The 18,478-nt window shown below is 40.6% G+C and overlaps 1 protein-coding gene across 1 annotated transcript in view; it reads left to right on the top strand.

Moving 5' to 3' along the window:
- Positions 1–18,478, top strand: part of LOC121200812 (golgin subfamily A member 6-like protein 22) — an 87,458-nt gene that overhangs the window by 45,513 nt on the left and 23,467 nt on the right. The window contains exons 7-16 of the mRNA XM_041066317.1: positions 4,326–4,409; positions 4,750–4,917; positions 5,102–5,185; positions 5,994–6,161; positions 8,177–8,407; positions 8,538–8,768; positions 10,397–10,498; positions 10,783–10,859; positions 11,178–11,322; positions 12,694–12,931. Coding sequence (XP_040922251.1) covers positions 4,326–4,409; positions 4,750–4,917; positions 5,102–5,185; positions 5,994–6,161; positions 8,177–8,407; positions 8,538–8,768; positions 10,397–10,498; positions 10,783–10,859; positions 11,178–11,322; positions 12,694–12,931 — 1,528 coding nt within the window. The remainder of the gene's footprint in view (positions 1–4,325; positions 4,410–4,749; positions 4,918–5,101; positions 5,186–5,993; positions 6,162–8,176; positions 8,408–8,537; positions 8,769–10,396; positions 10,499–10,782; positions 10,860–11,177; positions 11,323–12,693; positions 12,932–18,478) is intronic.

Genomic DNA, 18,478 nt, shown 5'->3' with positions numbered 1-18,478 from the left:
GTAATATTCACTGTGACAGGCATTGTCTATTTCTACAATGGTGCTGATAATAAGGTTTTAGATAATGGGTAATGGGATGTTCTGATATTTAGAGCCTTATTAAAAACACACTTTTGACAAAGACAGATGAGCAAAATTTGGATTATTCCGCTAAAATAGGATTTTTCTTTTCCGGTAGGACTACAGTAAAACTTAAAAATCATATGTCTGTATGCTACATTGCCTTTTAGACCTTTTTATGGTCTACCCTTTTTGTGATATGCAAAAAAAAAGCATATGTTAATGCTTACTGGTTTGTGTTTAACCTTGATTTAACCAGGTTGGAGAGATACTTTTCATTAAGCCATTGGTGAATTTCAAGGGCTTGAATATGTGAAAAAGGGAAGCAGCACATGAGGTTCAGTCCTTTTCACTGGCAAGCCTCTTCACTAACAATACTCATTTTCAGAATATTTTTAGGGTTAGGGTTAAGGTCAGGATTTTGTTGGGCTATAACTGAGGCTATTGTTGTGACTGTCATGCAGCTTAGAGTGCACATTTAAAAGACTGCATGCTCTATAGTTCATGTTATATGAAAATATGAAAAAAAAGAGGAGGAGTGAACATTAATTCAGTTGTTGTGCTGCAGGGTGGTAGCAACATGTAGCATTGAGATTTCACTCCTTCAGTACAACAGTCTTGTTGGATAAGTCATTTTCAAATACTTGAGAACTGTGTAAGACACATGTGAGTCTTGTTGCGCACATGTAGGCAATGAGCTATACTCTATGTCTGCGTGCATGTGTGTGTGTGAGGTTGCGTCTTTCATGTTTAGATTGGTTGAGTCAACTGATGGACCATTACACTCCGTCCAGGGATCTGGTTTCTGGTCCACATCTGGCCCTGCTTTATGCACCAAAACTTCTTTTTTTTTTCTCTGATCTATTACAAGCTCTCTTTCGCACACACCCTCACATGGACACACACACACACACACACCCTCACATGGACACACATTCACACACACACTTCATGCATTCACTCATCCACACTTCATTCCATTATTGTATGGACGGTGGTAGTAGGTAGTAGGTGTGCTGGAAAGAAAGCGAGCGTGCCTGCTTCCACTTGAATGTAAGTGAAACTGAGAGAACTTTGTATTAAGTGTTTTCCCCTCCATGTTAAATGTCCTAACATTAGCACAGCTGAACAAATACTGTCAACACTCTCTCCTTCATCTGAAATGTACTCTGCTGATTCACTCTCCCTCTGATTCTCTCCCCCTCTCACTTAGGCTCCTTTGCGCACAAGAATAGGAAAGCAGTTTGCCTTTTCTGTAGGGAATGAATAGTCCACACGCTTTTCTTTTTAACTAAAATTCACTTGAAACTGCTGGTGAAGTTGACAGGGACATGGATGTAGACAGTTGACAAGGACAGGAGCTCTTGGTTGACTGGACTCATGTGATGTTTCTGTGGGCTTGGGTTGACATTTCATAATTCATAAGGTGACTTATGACACAATTACTGGAAGTATTCCGCATTTTTATTCCATTTTATTGTAGCACGAGAGCTTGTTGTGTTACTCATGCAGTCTTTTTAAGTTATTGTGAACACTCCTATCTATCTATACAAGGTGTGATTGATAAGATCGTGGCCTGAGTTAGAAAGAGATGAGTTACATGCATGTGCATGATTATGCACAAAAGTTTGAAGTCAGTAACTTTTGTGATATTTCTGTTTCGGGTAATTGAAAATTGCAAGTTAGCAATGTCTGAAAAAACAGTCATCCACTACCTCGGTCTCAAGGGCTTATCGCCCAAGGGGGTCCTTGGCCTGATTTGACCTGATTTGGCACCTCAGACTACCACCTCTTCCTCAAGATGAAAAGAGAGATCAGTGGTCGCCATTTTGACAGTAATGATAATGTCAATTGCTGCTGTGGACCACTTTCTTGAGGTCCAAGACACCAACTTCTACCAATCTGTATGCTCCACAACTGCTTGAGTGGGACTATGCTGAAATATAAGTGTGCTAGGTTTACTAAAATTTACTCCTTCTACCTTAGGCCATGAACTTATCATAGCAGGACTCTAACTTCCCCACTGGGGACTTCAGTTTAAAAAGTATGGACTCATAGTTATTCTTTAAAGCATGCTGGGTAATTCAAATTGCATATTATTTGAATTGTACAAGAGACACTGGTGGGTGTGTGTGTGTGTGGGGTGGGGGGGCAAACAAGAATGAAAGGACACAGAGAAGAGCGCGCTACAGTGGAACATAAGCAGAATTGTGGTTGTTCAAGCCTTCAAGGTTGGACTTGGACAAACATTGGTCCTGCTCACAATGCTTTACAACCATCAGAATAGCTTACTGATTTTTCTCTCTCCCTGCTTTCTCTCTTGATCTCACTTATTGCTCATTTCTTTTCTTGCCTTGCCACTTTTCCCTTTCATCCCCCCACCCCCCACCCCCATCACCACCCTCCACCCCCAACTGTTCAAATATTTCTCCCCCTCCTGTCGTCCTCTCCCCCCTTTTTTCTCCCTCCCTTTATCTTGTCATTGCCTGTCAGTAGGGATTCTATCTGCACTGAGTGTTGTGTGTGCTCGTATGTGTGAACACATTAGACTGAGATACACTTAAGAGCTCATTGATTTAAAAATACCTTCGATATTGGAGGTCCCCTCCTGCAGATTCGTTCAGGAGCTTATCACACACACGTAGACATCCACATAGAGATATGCATAAACCAAAGCTCCACTCCAAAGTTTCTTCTTAAACTTTGTGATTGACCTAGTTAGCGTGTCGTTTTGACAAGTTGTCTGTTTTGACACGACATCCTCCGGTGTTTATCAACATCCATTCTGCCTATCACACGCTCACATTGGGAATTCACGCACGCACACTCACACACACTCAAAGATAAATCAAGCTAAGTTTTAAAAATTGGCAGAAAGTGAGTGTTGTATTTTCCGTTGGTAAGTTTTTGTAACATGAATAAATGCTGTGGTCACTTTTTTTTGTGTGTTTGTGCAAATACATTTGTACTATTTTATCTGATGACTATCTGAGGAATGCAAAACAAAACCTGTATTATTCCTGTCTAGGGTACGAGGTATTTGTATGAGTGTGTGTTTACGTGAGTGCTCATTTGCTACGTGCATGACAGTATGTATGCAGTAGTTTTTTTTTTGTTTTTTTTTTTCTTCTCCCCTTGCCGTAGCTCAGGTTTAGTGTGCCTGCGAGCCCTGGCCGCTGACAGCCAGAGGTGAGAGGTCAAAGAGCCAAGTTAACTCCATCAATCCCCCCGGACAGTTACAAACGAGCCCTCAACTCTGGTCAAAACAATCCCTGGATCATGCAGGACGGACAGAATGTGGAGAGGGCTGGAGAAAGAGAGAGTGAGCATTTGACTCAATCCGGCATGAAGGACTGTAGCGTATATATATATAAATCAAAACTGGAAACTGTGTCAGCGTGTATGTGGCGTGTACGTTAATGCATGTGCAGTGCAAATTACACTGAAAAGCGCTTTTTTTTTTTTTTTTTAATTCTTACTTTTGCATTGTGGAGTAAGATAAGAGTTTGGTCTCAGCCCCATGGTATTCAGTATCTATATACAGTAAATTAACTGACCTATATGTTACAACAGTGCCCTGGGTCCCTTAACTCCCGAATATGGAAATAAAGTTGTTCATTTTTGGAGGTGATCTGGTTCTCATTTCAAATTCTAGAAGCTTAAAGGAAAGACCTGAACATATTAAAGGAATTTACATAAGGACATAAGTGCTGACAAAATAGACAGAACATAGAGGCAAATGCTTATTTTGACTGACCTCAAACAGAGAAACCTTGACAAGACGCAGACTCAGGGAACGCAGATAGAAGATTAAAAAAAAAAAAAGTAAGAAAACATTTCCCCAGCAAACTTGTGAGGAATTACACCCACATGAAAGCACGTGCAAACATGCACACACACATTTGGCATAGAAGTGAAGTGGGTAATTAGGGAAGGTCACCAAGGAAACAGACAAACACAACCACTTGTCAGACATACTGTATACTCGAGAGATGTATAAACAACCGTTTCTCTGCACGTAGCGCCATCCGCCCACCGCCACCGTTACCTTAAACACAAATATGACAACAAGACTGGAAAATTTTATCTCTAGTTTTGTAAACAGTGACCTAAGTTCCCCTGTCTCCTGAGATATAGTTTGTGTTGCCAATGAGGCAATGAGATATGACATAACATAATGTTACTTTGTCAAACTAACATCAAAAAGAGCATCTGTGTTTTGCAATTAAAAGAACATCCTTCAACATATTTTTTTGGTCTTCCAGATGCAGAAGAGGGAGATAAAGATATGTGTGCTGGTGAAAGAGCTTGCAGAGAGTAAGAAGCAGCGCTCTGATTGTCAGAAAGAGGTAAAAACAGCAGCTTCATTATTGAATAAACTGATCTTTTTTAATGCTCATGATTCATATTAATGTTAACTGTGTTAAAAGACATAAAATTTGATTGTTCATTCCATTATCAAATAAATGCAGCTACTGGAATATTTATTGGATAATTCAATCAAAATCAGAATCAGGGTAATTATACATTTTGTTTATGGTACATTAGATAAAGTTGAGTGATCCTAGAATTTAAATTATATTATTATAGTCTTATTTAAAGCTCCTTTTTGTGCTATGGTGGGTTTTCTGTTGTACAATTATTTTGTGGCACTGATTGAGTGGCTTAATTTCGCTGCACGTTTCCCAGTTGCTCCAGAGACAGAAGGATTTGGAAAAACTGTACCAGGAGAGGGATGAGCTGAGAGCCAAGATGGAGGACCAGGGCAGAGAGTGCGTCCACCTAAACCAAACCAAAGAGAGACTGGAGGCTGACTTGGCTCTGAGCCATGAGAAACTCCACATCTCGCACCTGGAGGTCCATCCTTGTCTGCCTCTGTCTGCATGTGTTCATGTGTTTGTGTGTGTGTGTGTGTGTGTGTGTGTGTGTGTGCACATGTGTATGTCAACCAAGTCTTCAACTAAAGGAACACAATGGGCTAAAATGCCAACATATGTAGTTTATTGGAATTTAGTTGTAAGTGCAATTTCTATGTGTTTAGGTTCGAAGCAGAAATCAGTTAATCCTGCAGTTAAGAGGTGAAATGAAGACAGCGGAAAAAAAGTATCAAGGGACACAGGAACAGGTGTGGCTTGTTTGTGTCTGTAACCGATATTGATTTACGCTTTTCCTATCATTTATATCTTTTTATGTTATTATCAGGGCCTTTCTGACTGTATTTCTGATTATCTGTTTGAGATCTGAGTATATTTCCAGGTTACAGTATTGCAATTTTAAAAGATTTCGTTGAACAATTTACAATGGAGGAAAGATCATAGCCCTTTTAAGAATGAGAACTTTAAACCTATTTCTCAGCTGTGTGGCATGAGAACCAGGTTTGGTTATCCAGATTTGTTTCTGTGTTTTTGTCTCGGGACTTGAATTCCATTCTAGGCAGTACTACAAAGGATCTTAAAGCTGTCTTACTATTTTTTGTTTTTCATTTTTCCTTTTCATATGCTGAGGCTAGGTTGAGTGAGCGCCCTTGTGTTTTTTGTGTTTGTTTTTTTGGCCAACAGTGCCCTGCTTTACACCCACAGAGTTGCACACATCCACTCGAGGGAAGTGCCCAAACCAGCAACCAGTTCTACTGTTGGCTACTGAGCAGTTCCATTAGAACAGTGGGAGGTGTAGCAGCTTGCTCAAAGGCTCCTCGAAAGTTGGAGCTCAGGAAAGGGGAATCGTTACTCATTCATGTCTGCTTGTGCCCACATTTTCCCAGCTGGTCCTGAGACTAAACTGGGAAACTCTCTGACTCAAGCCTTATTCGCTCACTTTTAGGCTACTGCCGCCCCCTCTCCATTTTTTCTGTCTGTGTGTGCTTTGTATGCCTACATAAAATTGTTCCATTTCCATCTCTGTCAGTTTTCCTCTCTCTCTTTCTTCTTGCTTAGGTGGCAGCGCTGGAGGATGAGGTAAGACACTTGAACCACAAAGTCAGAGGACACCAGGAAGAGGCCTGTCAGTTAAGCAGAAAGGTCAGAGATATAGAGCACCTTAAAGACCAGAAGAAGAAAGAGCAACAACAGCTACACGATCAGCTCCGTGTTAGTCAGCAACAGGTAAGGAAGAATTTACTCCTCTCCTCTTCACCTTCGCTCATCACCACCTCCCCTACAGGTGAAATCTCTAGTGAAATTTATAGATTAGTTGAACTCTGACCTGGAAGCTGTGAAACAGGCTCACAAGACTGATGCAGAAAGCTGGAGCGTCCTGGCTTCACAGCCAATTGAAGCCAAACAAACCTGAGCTCAGCCAAATGCAGAGCAGGCCTGAGGACTGAGAGTCGGAGGTCAGGAAAGCTCAAGGAGAGTTTAAGTCAGCAGCACATAGCCGCAGAGGAGGCTGGTCTTTTTTTTTCTCCGTTCAGTTGTCAATCAGATGAGCCACAATGCCCCAGCAAAGCAATCTACTGTGTTAATCCAGTGAACAACATGAAAAGTAAAAATCAAATGCATTTATGAGTCCCAGTGATCTAAATCACAGTAGACAATCAAATAGTCAGAGTCTTCTGCCAGGAACAACAAAGTGTCCCGTTTACAGCAGACAAGCTTTATTTTGCAGTCAACTTACATATATCCCCATCTTCATCATCTGAATTACCAAACGAGACAAGATGACCCCTTTGTTTGTCAACCTCTCACATCCAATTGGATCCAAATATGAATACAGAGAGGGAAACATAGACCAAGAGATTGAGGGGAAAAAAAAGAGGAGAAGAATAAGGTTATTATCAACCAAGGGTCGACTTGGGTATTCATGTGACAGCCATGAATACTCAAATGGCAGGCCAAATGAGGTTCGTCAGGTCATGAGGGTCAAAACGATGTGTTTTCCATCATGTTTAATGAGGGTTGTTTGTTTCCCCAAAGCACAAGCTCCTGATTATGGCCACAAAAAAGCCATAGAGTTCCCATTAAGCCTTGTTATGAGGCCTTTCATCCAGCGACAGGAAGAAATGCTAAATCCGCCATCAGTGTTTGGACTGTAGGGTAGTAGATATGTTAAAAGGAAAGACAGAGAGGGAGAAAGTAACATAGATTGCTATAATAGGTAAAGTTGGCACATGACGCCCTACTTTATGTTGTCTGTGTGTGTTACAAAGTTAGACTGTTACCTTGGGTAACCTTGGGGAAAACGTACACGATCATACTTGATTAAATTCAAGTGTACATGGGCTGGGTCAGTGGTTTTAAACAGTCCACACACACACACACTCTTACACCTACACAAGTTGTTCAGTTTTTGATTCTGAAGTCGAGACTGAAAGTTGATGGTGCCCCCCTCCATCCTCTCCTCTCTTCTAGTTTGAGTCTCTTTCTTCCTTTGCACAAGCAAGTTTTCTACTCAGTCATGCTCCCTTCTACCGAACGTTAGTCCTGGATGGGCCCGTTTAATCCCTGGTTAAACCAAGCCACGGTGAACCACTGAAATCTAACTAGTTGGCTGTCATTAGTCGTAAACCTTCATGTTCAGATCCAGATTACAGTGGGATTAACGTGGATGAACTCGAGATGAGTGTTAGAGCGGGTTTAACTTTCTCAACCTCTCCCCTTGAAAGGTGAGCTATGGTAGGATTCCTAGTGTAACACCGGGATTAAGCCTGGTTTCACTTCCTGGGTTCCCCTTTCATTATGAAAGAGGTTACTGTAGAGCAGCACAGTATATGGCACCATGTTAGACAAACTAGCATATATCTGTTTTTCTCTATTTTTCAGGCACATTTAGTCATGGTGAAGCATTGAGTAAAGTATTATGTTTTCCTGATTTCGTAGCAATATGATAATAATGACAACTGTTGTTGCTGTAATCATTTCAACATTTTTCTATGCTTATTCATTCTTCTTTATTTATGCATACATTAAGGCTTCCCGCTGCTTTAATCATCAGTTATTTTCAACACATTCAATCACTCCACACTTTCACAATTGGTAGATGTTGAGCAAACTTTCTCAAGGGTATCTATACATGAGGGAAGTCAAAATACTACTCTCCTTTAAAATGTAATGTCATTCTGACAAACTTTTAGGGTACAGCGGTTTAATACAAATGTACATATGACTGTGTTTGCTTTCAGGTTGAGATTTTTGAAGGGAAGCTAAAGAAGCAGGAGGATGAGATGGAACTTCTTCATCAGCAGCTGAAAGAAGCCAAGGAGGAGCTGAAAAATGCCACTTTGCAAGCTGAGGAACAGAAAGAAACAGTGGCAATTTTTAAACAAAAGTACACTGCAGCAATAGAGAAGGTGCATCGGGTGCAAGGCCAGGTGGACCTTTTAGAAGAAGAACAACAGTATTCACAGCAACAGGTAGATGATGGTCGATATCAGTACTAGCTCCAGAGTTATTCTGCAAGTTTTGTGTGACATGTCTTTAGTCCTGAATGAAACCACAATCTTAAATTCTGCTTTTGCCTTCCTCTCTGTGTTTAATTGGCAGCTAAGAGAGTCCCAATTAGCAACTCATTCAGTGAAGAGGGAGCAAGCTGAGCTGGAACAGCGGTACCAGGAAAAGGTTGGCCAATGGGAGAGCTCGCAGGAGGCCCTTGACCAGTTGACGGATGAGCTCCAGGCCAATCAGAACCTACTGAGGGAGAGTCAGCAAAAACTGGATCACTTCAAAGGCCTGATAGGATCCATGCAGGAGCAGGTGGACACACTCAAACAACAGGTTAGGATGTACACATTTGCAAATGCAGCCACAGGCATAAATCCACATACAAAAACACAAATACAGTACAGAGGTTGTCATTTAACCCTCTGGGCAGACCCTATTTTTTGATGTGTGCCAGTAATGAGCAGTCCTGTTATTAAGATACACTTGAAAATGACATTTTTTTCATTGTAGAGGTTAAATCCTTGTAGAATTTCCATGTGAGCATAGCTAGTGATGTGATCAGTCCAATAGCCACTGGGGGCAGTCTTTTAATTTAAAATAAGAAAACCGTATTATTTCAATATTCATATTAGTTGCAACTTTTCAAGGATGCAGTTTTGCAGTTTTCATGCGACATTACCTGAGTTTTCAACAAGAAGATGTGGATTGAATGTCCTAATGTTTAGGCTAGATGGGTGTCTCTGTTTTCTTGGGTGTGTTTCCCCCGGTGCTAGCCTGCTCCATTAATGTTGTGTGAGTTCATGCATGGGTATATTCCTTTGTGTGCCGTGGCGTGTGTGTCTTAATCTTTTCTCCCTTTTCTTTCTGTTTTATATTTACTACGTCAGGCAACAAATGAATCATCTTTATTACGGAGAAATTTAATTTGGATGAACTTAACTGCTGCCACCAAGGTCAGACGGGCAGAATGTCATTTTAATCCAATCAACTTTAATCTGTTGGTTATAAAAGAGTTAGGCTGTTGAAAAATGGCTGTATCTCAGGCCCTTTATTACACTGGCTAATGACTTTGATTGTGAGGTGCCTATCAAGAGGTTAGGAGCTCTTATGGCCCTTCACGTCCTGCTAATTCTCTACCTCATGCCAGGGCTCAGCTAACCCTAAAGTCACTAATGTCTTCATTCCCTGTTTACAAGGAAAAGTAAAATAGTTTTCAAATAAAAAAATAATATAAAATTAATGTACAAGTTATAGCTTTTCATATTGAGTCCAAAAGGAAATAATAAGCAGAACCTTACATAGCAGCTTGAGAATTGTATCTCTATTCTAGTCCATTCATGGCAAGGGAATGTTTCACTGTAACATAAAGATGAATACTAGAAGACAAGTAGAATTTCTTGCCTTTCCTACAAAGATATTTTTTAATTAGACACTTGATTTTCCTATATAAAGGACAGCAGCTAATAGACAACAACTGAAAGTAGTGATACATTGAGCAGTTTTTTTTTTTTTTCACAATAAACACAGGCAATGTTCTCTTATTTATTCTTTTTTTGTATTCTTTTTTTTTTTTTTTGCATGGAGATATTGCTAAAATTCTTAGGTGTTATTGCCTATTGTACTTTCCCCAGACTACATTCACTTTTGAGAGTGGAGTTAGTTGTGTTGAGGCCATACATCTCTGTGCTCTGCAACAAATCAATACACAAATGAATGTAATACATAACGATGTGTTTCCTTAATGGCACATCAGTGTCATTTGTCGTTTATTAGTAAACCAAAATGCATATAATCTGTTGAAATGCCATTCATTATAAACGCACCCATTTGTGACTTTGTTTTTTTACGAGTCGTTTTGGTTTCAGTCAGTATGTGATGCATATTTAAAAATTACTATTTAAATATGTTTGTTTTTTAAAATGTTATTTGCTCTACCTGTTTCACTTGCTCTCTCAACACAGAAACAGATGCTGGAATGCGACCTACGACTTTATCAGCAGGGTCATTCTCATTCTGATGACGAGTATCTCAGCCTGCTAAGACACAAACAGCAGCTACAGAAGGTAAGGTCACAGACTGTAGTTCCTACACGTAAAGATAACACATTACAGATTAAACCATTCCTATTCACTAGAGTATTTACACTACATTCAGAGAAAACAACTGAGAGATAAAATGTGTTCATACAAATGTGTTTGTACTTTATAGTTGTATTCAAAAATAGCACAGATTCATCTGAATGCAGTTACACAAAGTCTGTTTCAGATTTACACTAACATACATACCTTAATCTACATTTTTTTTGTGTCTATGTGGGTGTGTCTGTATCTGTGTGTGTGTGTTTCAGCGCTGTACTGAGCAGGTTGAGCGCATTGCGGAGTGTGAAAAGGCTATTCTTCAGATGAAGTCAGAGCTGGAGAGACAGTAATAACGGAGTCTATAAAACTCTCATTCTCCTCTGCTGATCCTGGTTCCTGTCCTTGTCTCTCCTCTCATGCCCTTCCCATCTGCCTCCACCCCCCCATACTCTCTCTCATTCTCTTTTAACAGTCTGCTTGTGAAATGACACACAGTAGCATACCGCATGTTGCGTGGAAAATTTAACATAATCTGTTCAAGTAATTTCTTTTAATTTAGCTAATCTCTTATCCGATTTATTTTTCTCTTTTATTTTGTTTTCTAGTACAGTGTGTTCTACAGGAATTCAAGCGTAATAGTCACTCTTTGCTGTCCTTTTTGTAGATCCCAGGAAAAAGAAGGTCTGAGGAGAAGCCTCGCTGCATCCCACCATGCACACCTGAGCAATCGTAGCCAGCTGGAACAGGAAGTGACACGTCTGAAAAACGAAGTAGCACACTTAGAGCTTGAGCTGGCGGACACCCAAAAGGTATTAAAGTAATGCGTATCTGCTGACCTGTCCTCTAATTTAGAGAGAGCCGTGTTATTTTGACCTTTACTTTTGAATTCAGGGGCCTCCTCCATTGTCCTTAAATGCTGCCTATGCATGCATCTCGGGCTAAGAACATGAGCTTCAATTTCAAGTTTCTAAAGAGGAGTACTCATCCCACCTCCACCGGCACCACACACCCACCACTTGTGATTTTCCTGTGATTGCCTGGCAGAAACAAATTGCCTCACCATTAATTAAAGCACCAAAAGGTGCCAAGGCTGGTGAAATTGACTCCAATTAAGAGCTCAATGGGACACTAAATATTCAAATTACTCAAAGTGGTGACTGTAGCCTGGCAGAGTGCCAACATTGCTGGCAGTCATCGACACATCATTCTTGCATGTGTGTATGCACTTGTGCGTAGCTGTAGGTGCGTGGGTGGAAGGGGAACATTTGATTTTACACATTAATTTGTTGGTCCTCTGGCACATAGAAGTGATACACATGTCTTGCTTACCAAGATCATATGTATGCACGCACGTTTTTTGTTTTTTTTTTGTCTCACAAATACACACTTTGAGAAAACACAGTGTCATATATTCTCCTCTTGCTGTCAGGTCTCGGCCATTCTTTCAGCCTACTTCCCTGTGGAATATCACATAATGAATCTGTGTCATGTAAGGACACATGTATTGAGGGCTACATCTACATTTGTCACATGAATTATGCATATACACACTATTGATCTTTATTATGCATATATACATAATTTCACAAGAATTTAATGCTTTACATGAATGCTTTGTCATAAAATACGCTACATATGCTGATTTCAGAGCTATTGGCAGTGATTTTGAAGGTACTGAAAGAGTGTAAAAATATGTTGTTTATTTAATAGTGCATTTGTTCTGTTAATATGTAAATCTTTTACACAGACGCATTGTTCAGAATTAGCCCTAAAAAGCATTTTGTTCAACCCAATCACGTGAAGACATCTTTCAGTATGCATTTGAACTCCCCCAGGACACATTACGGACACAATGAATACAACTGTTCAAGCCACATTCACAAGTCATCAGGGACACGTGTCTACATGCCATACAGTATGTGACGTGTGAGCATTAAAAAAAAAAAAAAGTGTCAGTCAAGGTTTCGCATGGATAAAAGCAAATGCAAGTGGGGCAGGAAAATCAATTAATACATGGTCACTCAAAACACATTTTCAGCTTCTTTTGATGCCAGGTGAGAAAGCGCATTCTAGATAGTCTGGTAATATACCTGGTCTGGACAGGGCAAAAAAAACACCTCACATGCATGGGCATGAAAATATAGTCACTCATTCCTGTTTTACCCTTGCTTATGCTGCAGGTACGCATGACACTCCTCAGGCAGTCAGAAGAGGAGCTGAAGGAGGCCTGGCGGGAGGCTGCAAAACGGAGCAGGGAGGCGGATGTGCAGAGAGGAGAGGTGCAGAGGCTTCAGGAGGAGTTACAGGAGGAGGAGGAGAAGATGAAGACCGCCATCAGAGAAAAACAGGGCCTAAGCACTTACATCAGGCAGCTGAGCGAAGAACTGGAGGAGCTACGCAGCAAGCACCAATTGACAGGTAGCAATCAGACAATGAATCCATTATTTACTCATTTAATCCATCTGTCTATTTATCCATCAATAAAAAACTTTCATGTCAACCAAATACACCAAGTACAGTTCATATATTTATATACAATTTCTTATTCTACAGCCAAATAATTTAGTTTTGAGTCATAGCCCATGCACCTGTGCAATCAAACAAGTGCTGTTCAAGCAAAAATGTCAACATGTTTTTAATGTCAAGATTTGAGATTTTATCTCAGGGAACTGTGATCAGCTAGTTGCCCTGCTTTTCTTCTTCACTGGTTATGAACATTTGTCTACAACTGAACTTTTGGGCAACATTGCCCATCAGAAACCTATCATATTCTGGAAGAGCTGTATGGCATGCCCTGCCCTTTGTTGAAGAACTAGCCACACTGCTTTTAGCTCAATCAGTTAGATCAAATTAGCCAGCAGTGGTACAGCAATGTGGTGATTCAGTTACTAGCTGCCTGCATGCAAACTACAACTCAGACACACACACTCACATTGTAGATTGAAGTTTGATTTAATGGTGCACTGCTTTAGCTGTATGGTAATGATCTGGTTTATGTGTGTGTGTATGTGCAAGCGTGCGTGCGTACGTGCATGCCCGATGGTGGCCTTTGTAGTAGTGTGTCAGTGTGGGAATGCTGATAGTTGGGTCTCTCTGGGCACAGAAATGTCTCATTAAGAATTAACGTACACATCTACGGTCACGCCAAGCAAACACCTCACACACACACACACACGCATACACACACACACACACACACACACACACAGCCATTTCTCCCAACTCCCACTGCTTTAATTAGCACATACATACACTTGCTCTCCGAGGTACAAACACACACACAGACAATCACCTATTGTCCGCAGAGAGATGAATCTGAGGTCTCTCTCTGTGGCAGACAGTGGCTGGCTTTCTCGGTGAATACTGCTCATTAACAAGATAGAGACAGAAGGACAACGCTGTGTAGCTTGGCCTTTGTCTGTGATCAAAACGCATTCCCTCAACTCTACGCTCTACACAAAACCACATATTATTCAGCTTTTACCTTCAGCAAATACAATCCAGCAACGCAGAGCCTATTGTAATGACTTAAGAAGAATAAAGATGCATTATTATAACAAAGGGGGTATTGTTTACCTGGATATAGCAGTGGCCTGAATAGACTGGGTGAGGAGTCAGCTTGAGAAATTACTGTCAGGAACAAAAGGCCTTTTTATTAACATGAAGCCCTTGTCAAGGTTCTTTCTGTATTTTGAAAACATTGCCATGAGTGGTGATAATTCTTTTTGTTGCTTGATAACAGTAGATCTGGTCTCGGATGGAGTGGATTGTAAAAATGAACAGGTTGGAATGCAGATTTGCTGTACACAAAGAGTTATAAAATGATGAAGAAAAAAAACATGCTAGTGGAATAAATGCTTGTCAGCAGACAACATTCACCATAATCACATATTTAATATGTTTAAACGTAATTCTATATACTTTATTAATCACATTGTCGTATCAATATCCAGTAATTTGTCTGTCTCTGCTTTTGGAATTCTGTAAAATTACAGAATTATTCATCTGGTAAATAAGAATAAACTGAAATATCAGCCTGGTTGCAGCCAGTAACAACTTCAAAAAGCTATAATCGGACGAGTCCCATATCATCTTTACTGCTGATGTATGAATTATTATGGAATTGACATTTTTCTGGTCTCTATCAAAGCCCTTTATTTGTTTGGTGATGTGACACTGGTAACATGTTACCTGACTCATACAGTTAAATGGGCATATACATAACTTTAGCTGGGATGTGATGGGTGTTATGTTAAAAGGTCTCTCTGGCCAGATAGAGGGAATGTGAAAAGAGGAAAAAAAACAGAGGATGGGAGGATGAGTTGGGAACCAGGGAAGTGTCACATGGATGAGATTAAAGTGTCTGAAGGCAGCTGGATTCAATCAGACTGTGTCAGGAGAGGATGCAGAGATGAGAAAGAAGAGGGTGATTAAAAAGGAGAGAGAGAGAGAAGGAAAAAACGTCCTTAAACTTGGCACATGACTGTATGTGTCAAATTTTGTCACTCTTTGGCAGCATGTATTTTCTGTATGATTCTCAACCTCAGACTCACAAAATAGTGAGTCCAGAGAGTGAATCACACAACACTTAATAAACTGCATGTGATGCTAAGAGTATACCAGTGATATAGCACTCACAGCATATGTGGATAATCTGAAGGAGACACATATTGCAACGTCTAACACATTTACTGGCCTCAAAAGAGACCGAAATAAGAAAGAAATTCACTATGGAGCTAATCAGTTCCAAAGGAAATTGTTTTTGGTGTAATCTAAATGGCTGGTTAATTATTAAGGGGAAAAATGTTTGCATTCACCTAGCTGTAAAATTCAAGCAAGGGCTGACTGATAGTGTCATCTTACACGTTAAATAAGATGTGTTGTAAGCTCGGCCGTAATGTGAAATAAATGTGATACTGTGTGACAACAAATGAAATAACCGCATAAACAAAAACACAATATCCATATTTCCACACTCCCACAAAAACAGAAATGTGATATTACCACTCCTCTGTGCTGCTGATGTGCATCTACCTAAAGATGATGAAATCATTATTGTCTGCATGGGTGTGTGTGAATGTGTGTGTGCGCGTGTGTGCGAATGTGTGTGTGTGCGCTGCTATCCAATCTGGATCCCTGGACGCACACATGCACAGGCCTCTCTCCTCCAATTCACCTCTATTACTAGCTATAATCCCATTTCACACTCTATCGATCCCCAAAACTGTTGTTCACCGGAACCAGCAGCAAACACTGGCATTTCTCCCCATCATTTCTCCACCATTGTTCTTTATTACACAAAGAAGCCGCCCCCCCCACCCCCTTTGTCTCAGAGCAAACTCAGCCCCACTGAAATATGAATTATAAATGTATGGCTAATAAAAGAGAAGGGGGGGGGGGAGAGAGAGAGAGAGAAGGGGAGAAAGCTAGAGATAGAGAGAAGTGGTTGGTAGAAACATCAGAGAAAATGACTCCTTTACAAGAGTCTATTGATCAGTTTCTATCAAAGGGGGATGTCAGACATGAGATTACCTGGCAGTTTGAGCATTAGGTGCCGTGTGTTATAGCCCCGGGCCCTTGTACCACTGCCAGAGGATTGTAAATAAAGCGAAGAGGAGAGAGCAAGAGGGGAGTGTGTTGGGGTGAAATGTGTGTGTGAGTTTTAGACTCTATGTGTGTATGTTAGTTTAGTCTTTGTGAGTGTTCACTGTTGTGTGCATGCGATTTTTTTTTTTTTTTTTTTTATCTTGTGGTGTATTTGTGTGCATGACGGTGTGCAGCTGTGTGCCTGCACCTTTTGGCTTATACCCAAAAGCAGTGTTGCAAGCCCATGAAACTTCTTAAAGAGAGAGAAAGAGTCTTGGGAGGCTTTGGGACATCTCTCGGGAGCACCTTAGCCTGCTACGAATCCCCCAACAAAGCCAAAGGAAGCCCCTATGAAGCCTTATGAAGCTTTTATGAGGGCCAGGCAGGGCCCAGCCTAGCCCCAACCACTGATTCAGGGTTAGCTGGGTTTTCATCCTTCTCATGTTAAAGGTTAGCTGTGAGAGCAGGGTAATCTGATCGCAGATCTGTGATTATAGGCTGATGCTGTATGATGAGCTTTGAAGCTCATATGAAGGTGTTGAGAGGGAGAGATCGAGAGAGTTAGATTATGGACTAATGTCATACCTTAAATTGTGAAGCCAGTATAAAAGGGTCAAGAGAGTGAGAGAATGAGGGACCCAAGATCTTAGATTGTGGACTAATGTCATAACTTACCTCATGAAGCCACTAAAAACGGGTTGCAAAAGGCCCCCAAACATCGAAATATGGACTGCTATTCTTCCTTATTCTGCTAAGAAGTGTCAAGAAATCCAGAATCCTCTTTGGATCTTCATTTAATGTGGAGATTTTGCTAGCATTTGGTCATCAATCCCTACTAATATACCCTCGATCTTATCTATTTGTCTAAAGTCTGAAACACCTGGTGCATGTGTGCTGCTATTTGTGCTGCAGTTTGTTTTATATGATTTAGTCTGTTTTTAAATATTTTTTAAAAATGTTATCTGCCTCCGTGTTTCAGATATATGTGTGTGTGTGTGTGTACCTTTGCCTAATTGTGTTTGGGTGCAAATAGGAGGGTTTGGGTAAATGGTCAACCTATGCAGCTGCTCTCTCTGTGGCCTCCTCTGGTTAGATGTGTCACTGAGGTCACCTCGAGACTAATGCCTTGAATGCGAATTTGATCCCCACCTCAAGTTTTCACATCTTTATTGATTATTGAGAGTCATAGCAAACTTTCACCTTGAGGTTCATGAGAAAAAAAAAAGAAAAATCCAAGGTAGGGCGCATACGTGCACATACACACACAAATAAAAGTGTTTGTGCATCGTTGAATATTTAGCAATTCCTGTTGCCGCTTCAATTTTCCTAGGGCTTCAGTTTAAACAGTTTGGATGCTGCAAAACCATGAATTAATCATGGTTTTATTAAGTGTAGATTTTCTTTTCTGTATTTCATCCTTTCTGCTGTTGGTTTTAGCTTCCTCCTATTCAATCTGTCCCACCACTACCATCACAGCATGGTGCGTGGCCCTAAAAGCATTACAGCAATACACTAAACATTTCTCTATTTCTATTTCACACACTCAAATACACATGCGCACCCACAAAGTCAAGGTCCATCCTGTAAATATTCAGCACACACACACACACACATACACACACACACACACGCTCAGGAGCACACACACACCTCTACATATTCAGTGCACACACCTTCTCAATATTCACTAGCCTTGGCCACCGATGGCTGACAGTTTATGTTATATTCAATGAATACTGAATTTAGTGAAAAGGTTTTAAGAGCTATGAAGAAACATTGACTCACAAAACAGCATGCAGAACAAAAAAAGGGGGGAAGGAAGCAAATCCTAAATTTTAAATTCAGACTGAAAAGGGCCTGCGAAAGCAAACCTAACCAAGGAACCTGACTAGTGGTTTATTATGCATCCGCTCGATGTGCTAAACTACTAAGTGTAGGACAATGGGGTTTTATTGCATGTAGACGGAAGAGACAGCTGAAAAGGGAATGTGATTGAAGGGCTACAGAGTATGAGCTCAAGTGGCGTGCTCAAGGTAAAGAGTGCCATCTATTGACGAGGTCGGGGAGCACTTCTTTTGTGTTTCAACAAAAGGGCTGCTGCCCCATCTAAGTGTAAGCAGCACAATACGTTCACTCCTTCCTTCTCCACCTCTGAAAGGCATTCAGGGCCTCTTCTGTAGCGGAGTTCTTCGTTTTGCTTTGAAGATGACTCACAGTTCATATTTTCCCACTCGTGCTGAATTTGACAAGAATCAATAATCACCTCAGTGAATGCATGTTTTGTAAATCATTCCATTAACCTTGGTCTGCTGGAAGATATGAAGCACGGTGGAAATCTTTACTCTTGTTGCATATTTCTTTCTTTAAACACAATGAAAA

This window comes from Toxotes jaculatrix, chromosome 20 (assembly GCF_017976425.1).
Source record: "Toxotes jaculatrix isolate fToxJac2 chromosome 20, fToxJac2.pri, whole genome shotgun sequence".
In the NCBI taxonomy this organism is placed as follows: Eukaryota; Metazoa; Chordata; class Actinopteri; family Toxotidae; genus Toxotes; species Toxotes jaculatrix.
The sequence above is the reverse complement of the archived record's forward strand: the minus strand, read 5'-3'. Positions and strand labels throughout refer to the sequence as shown.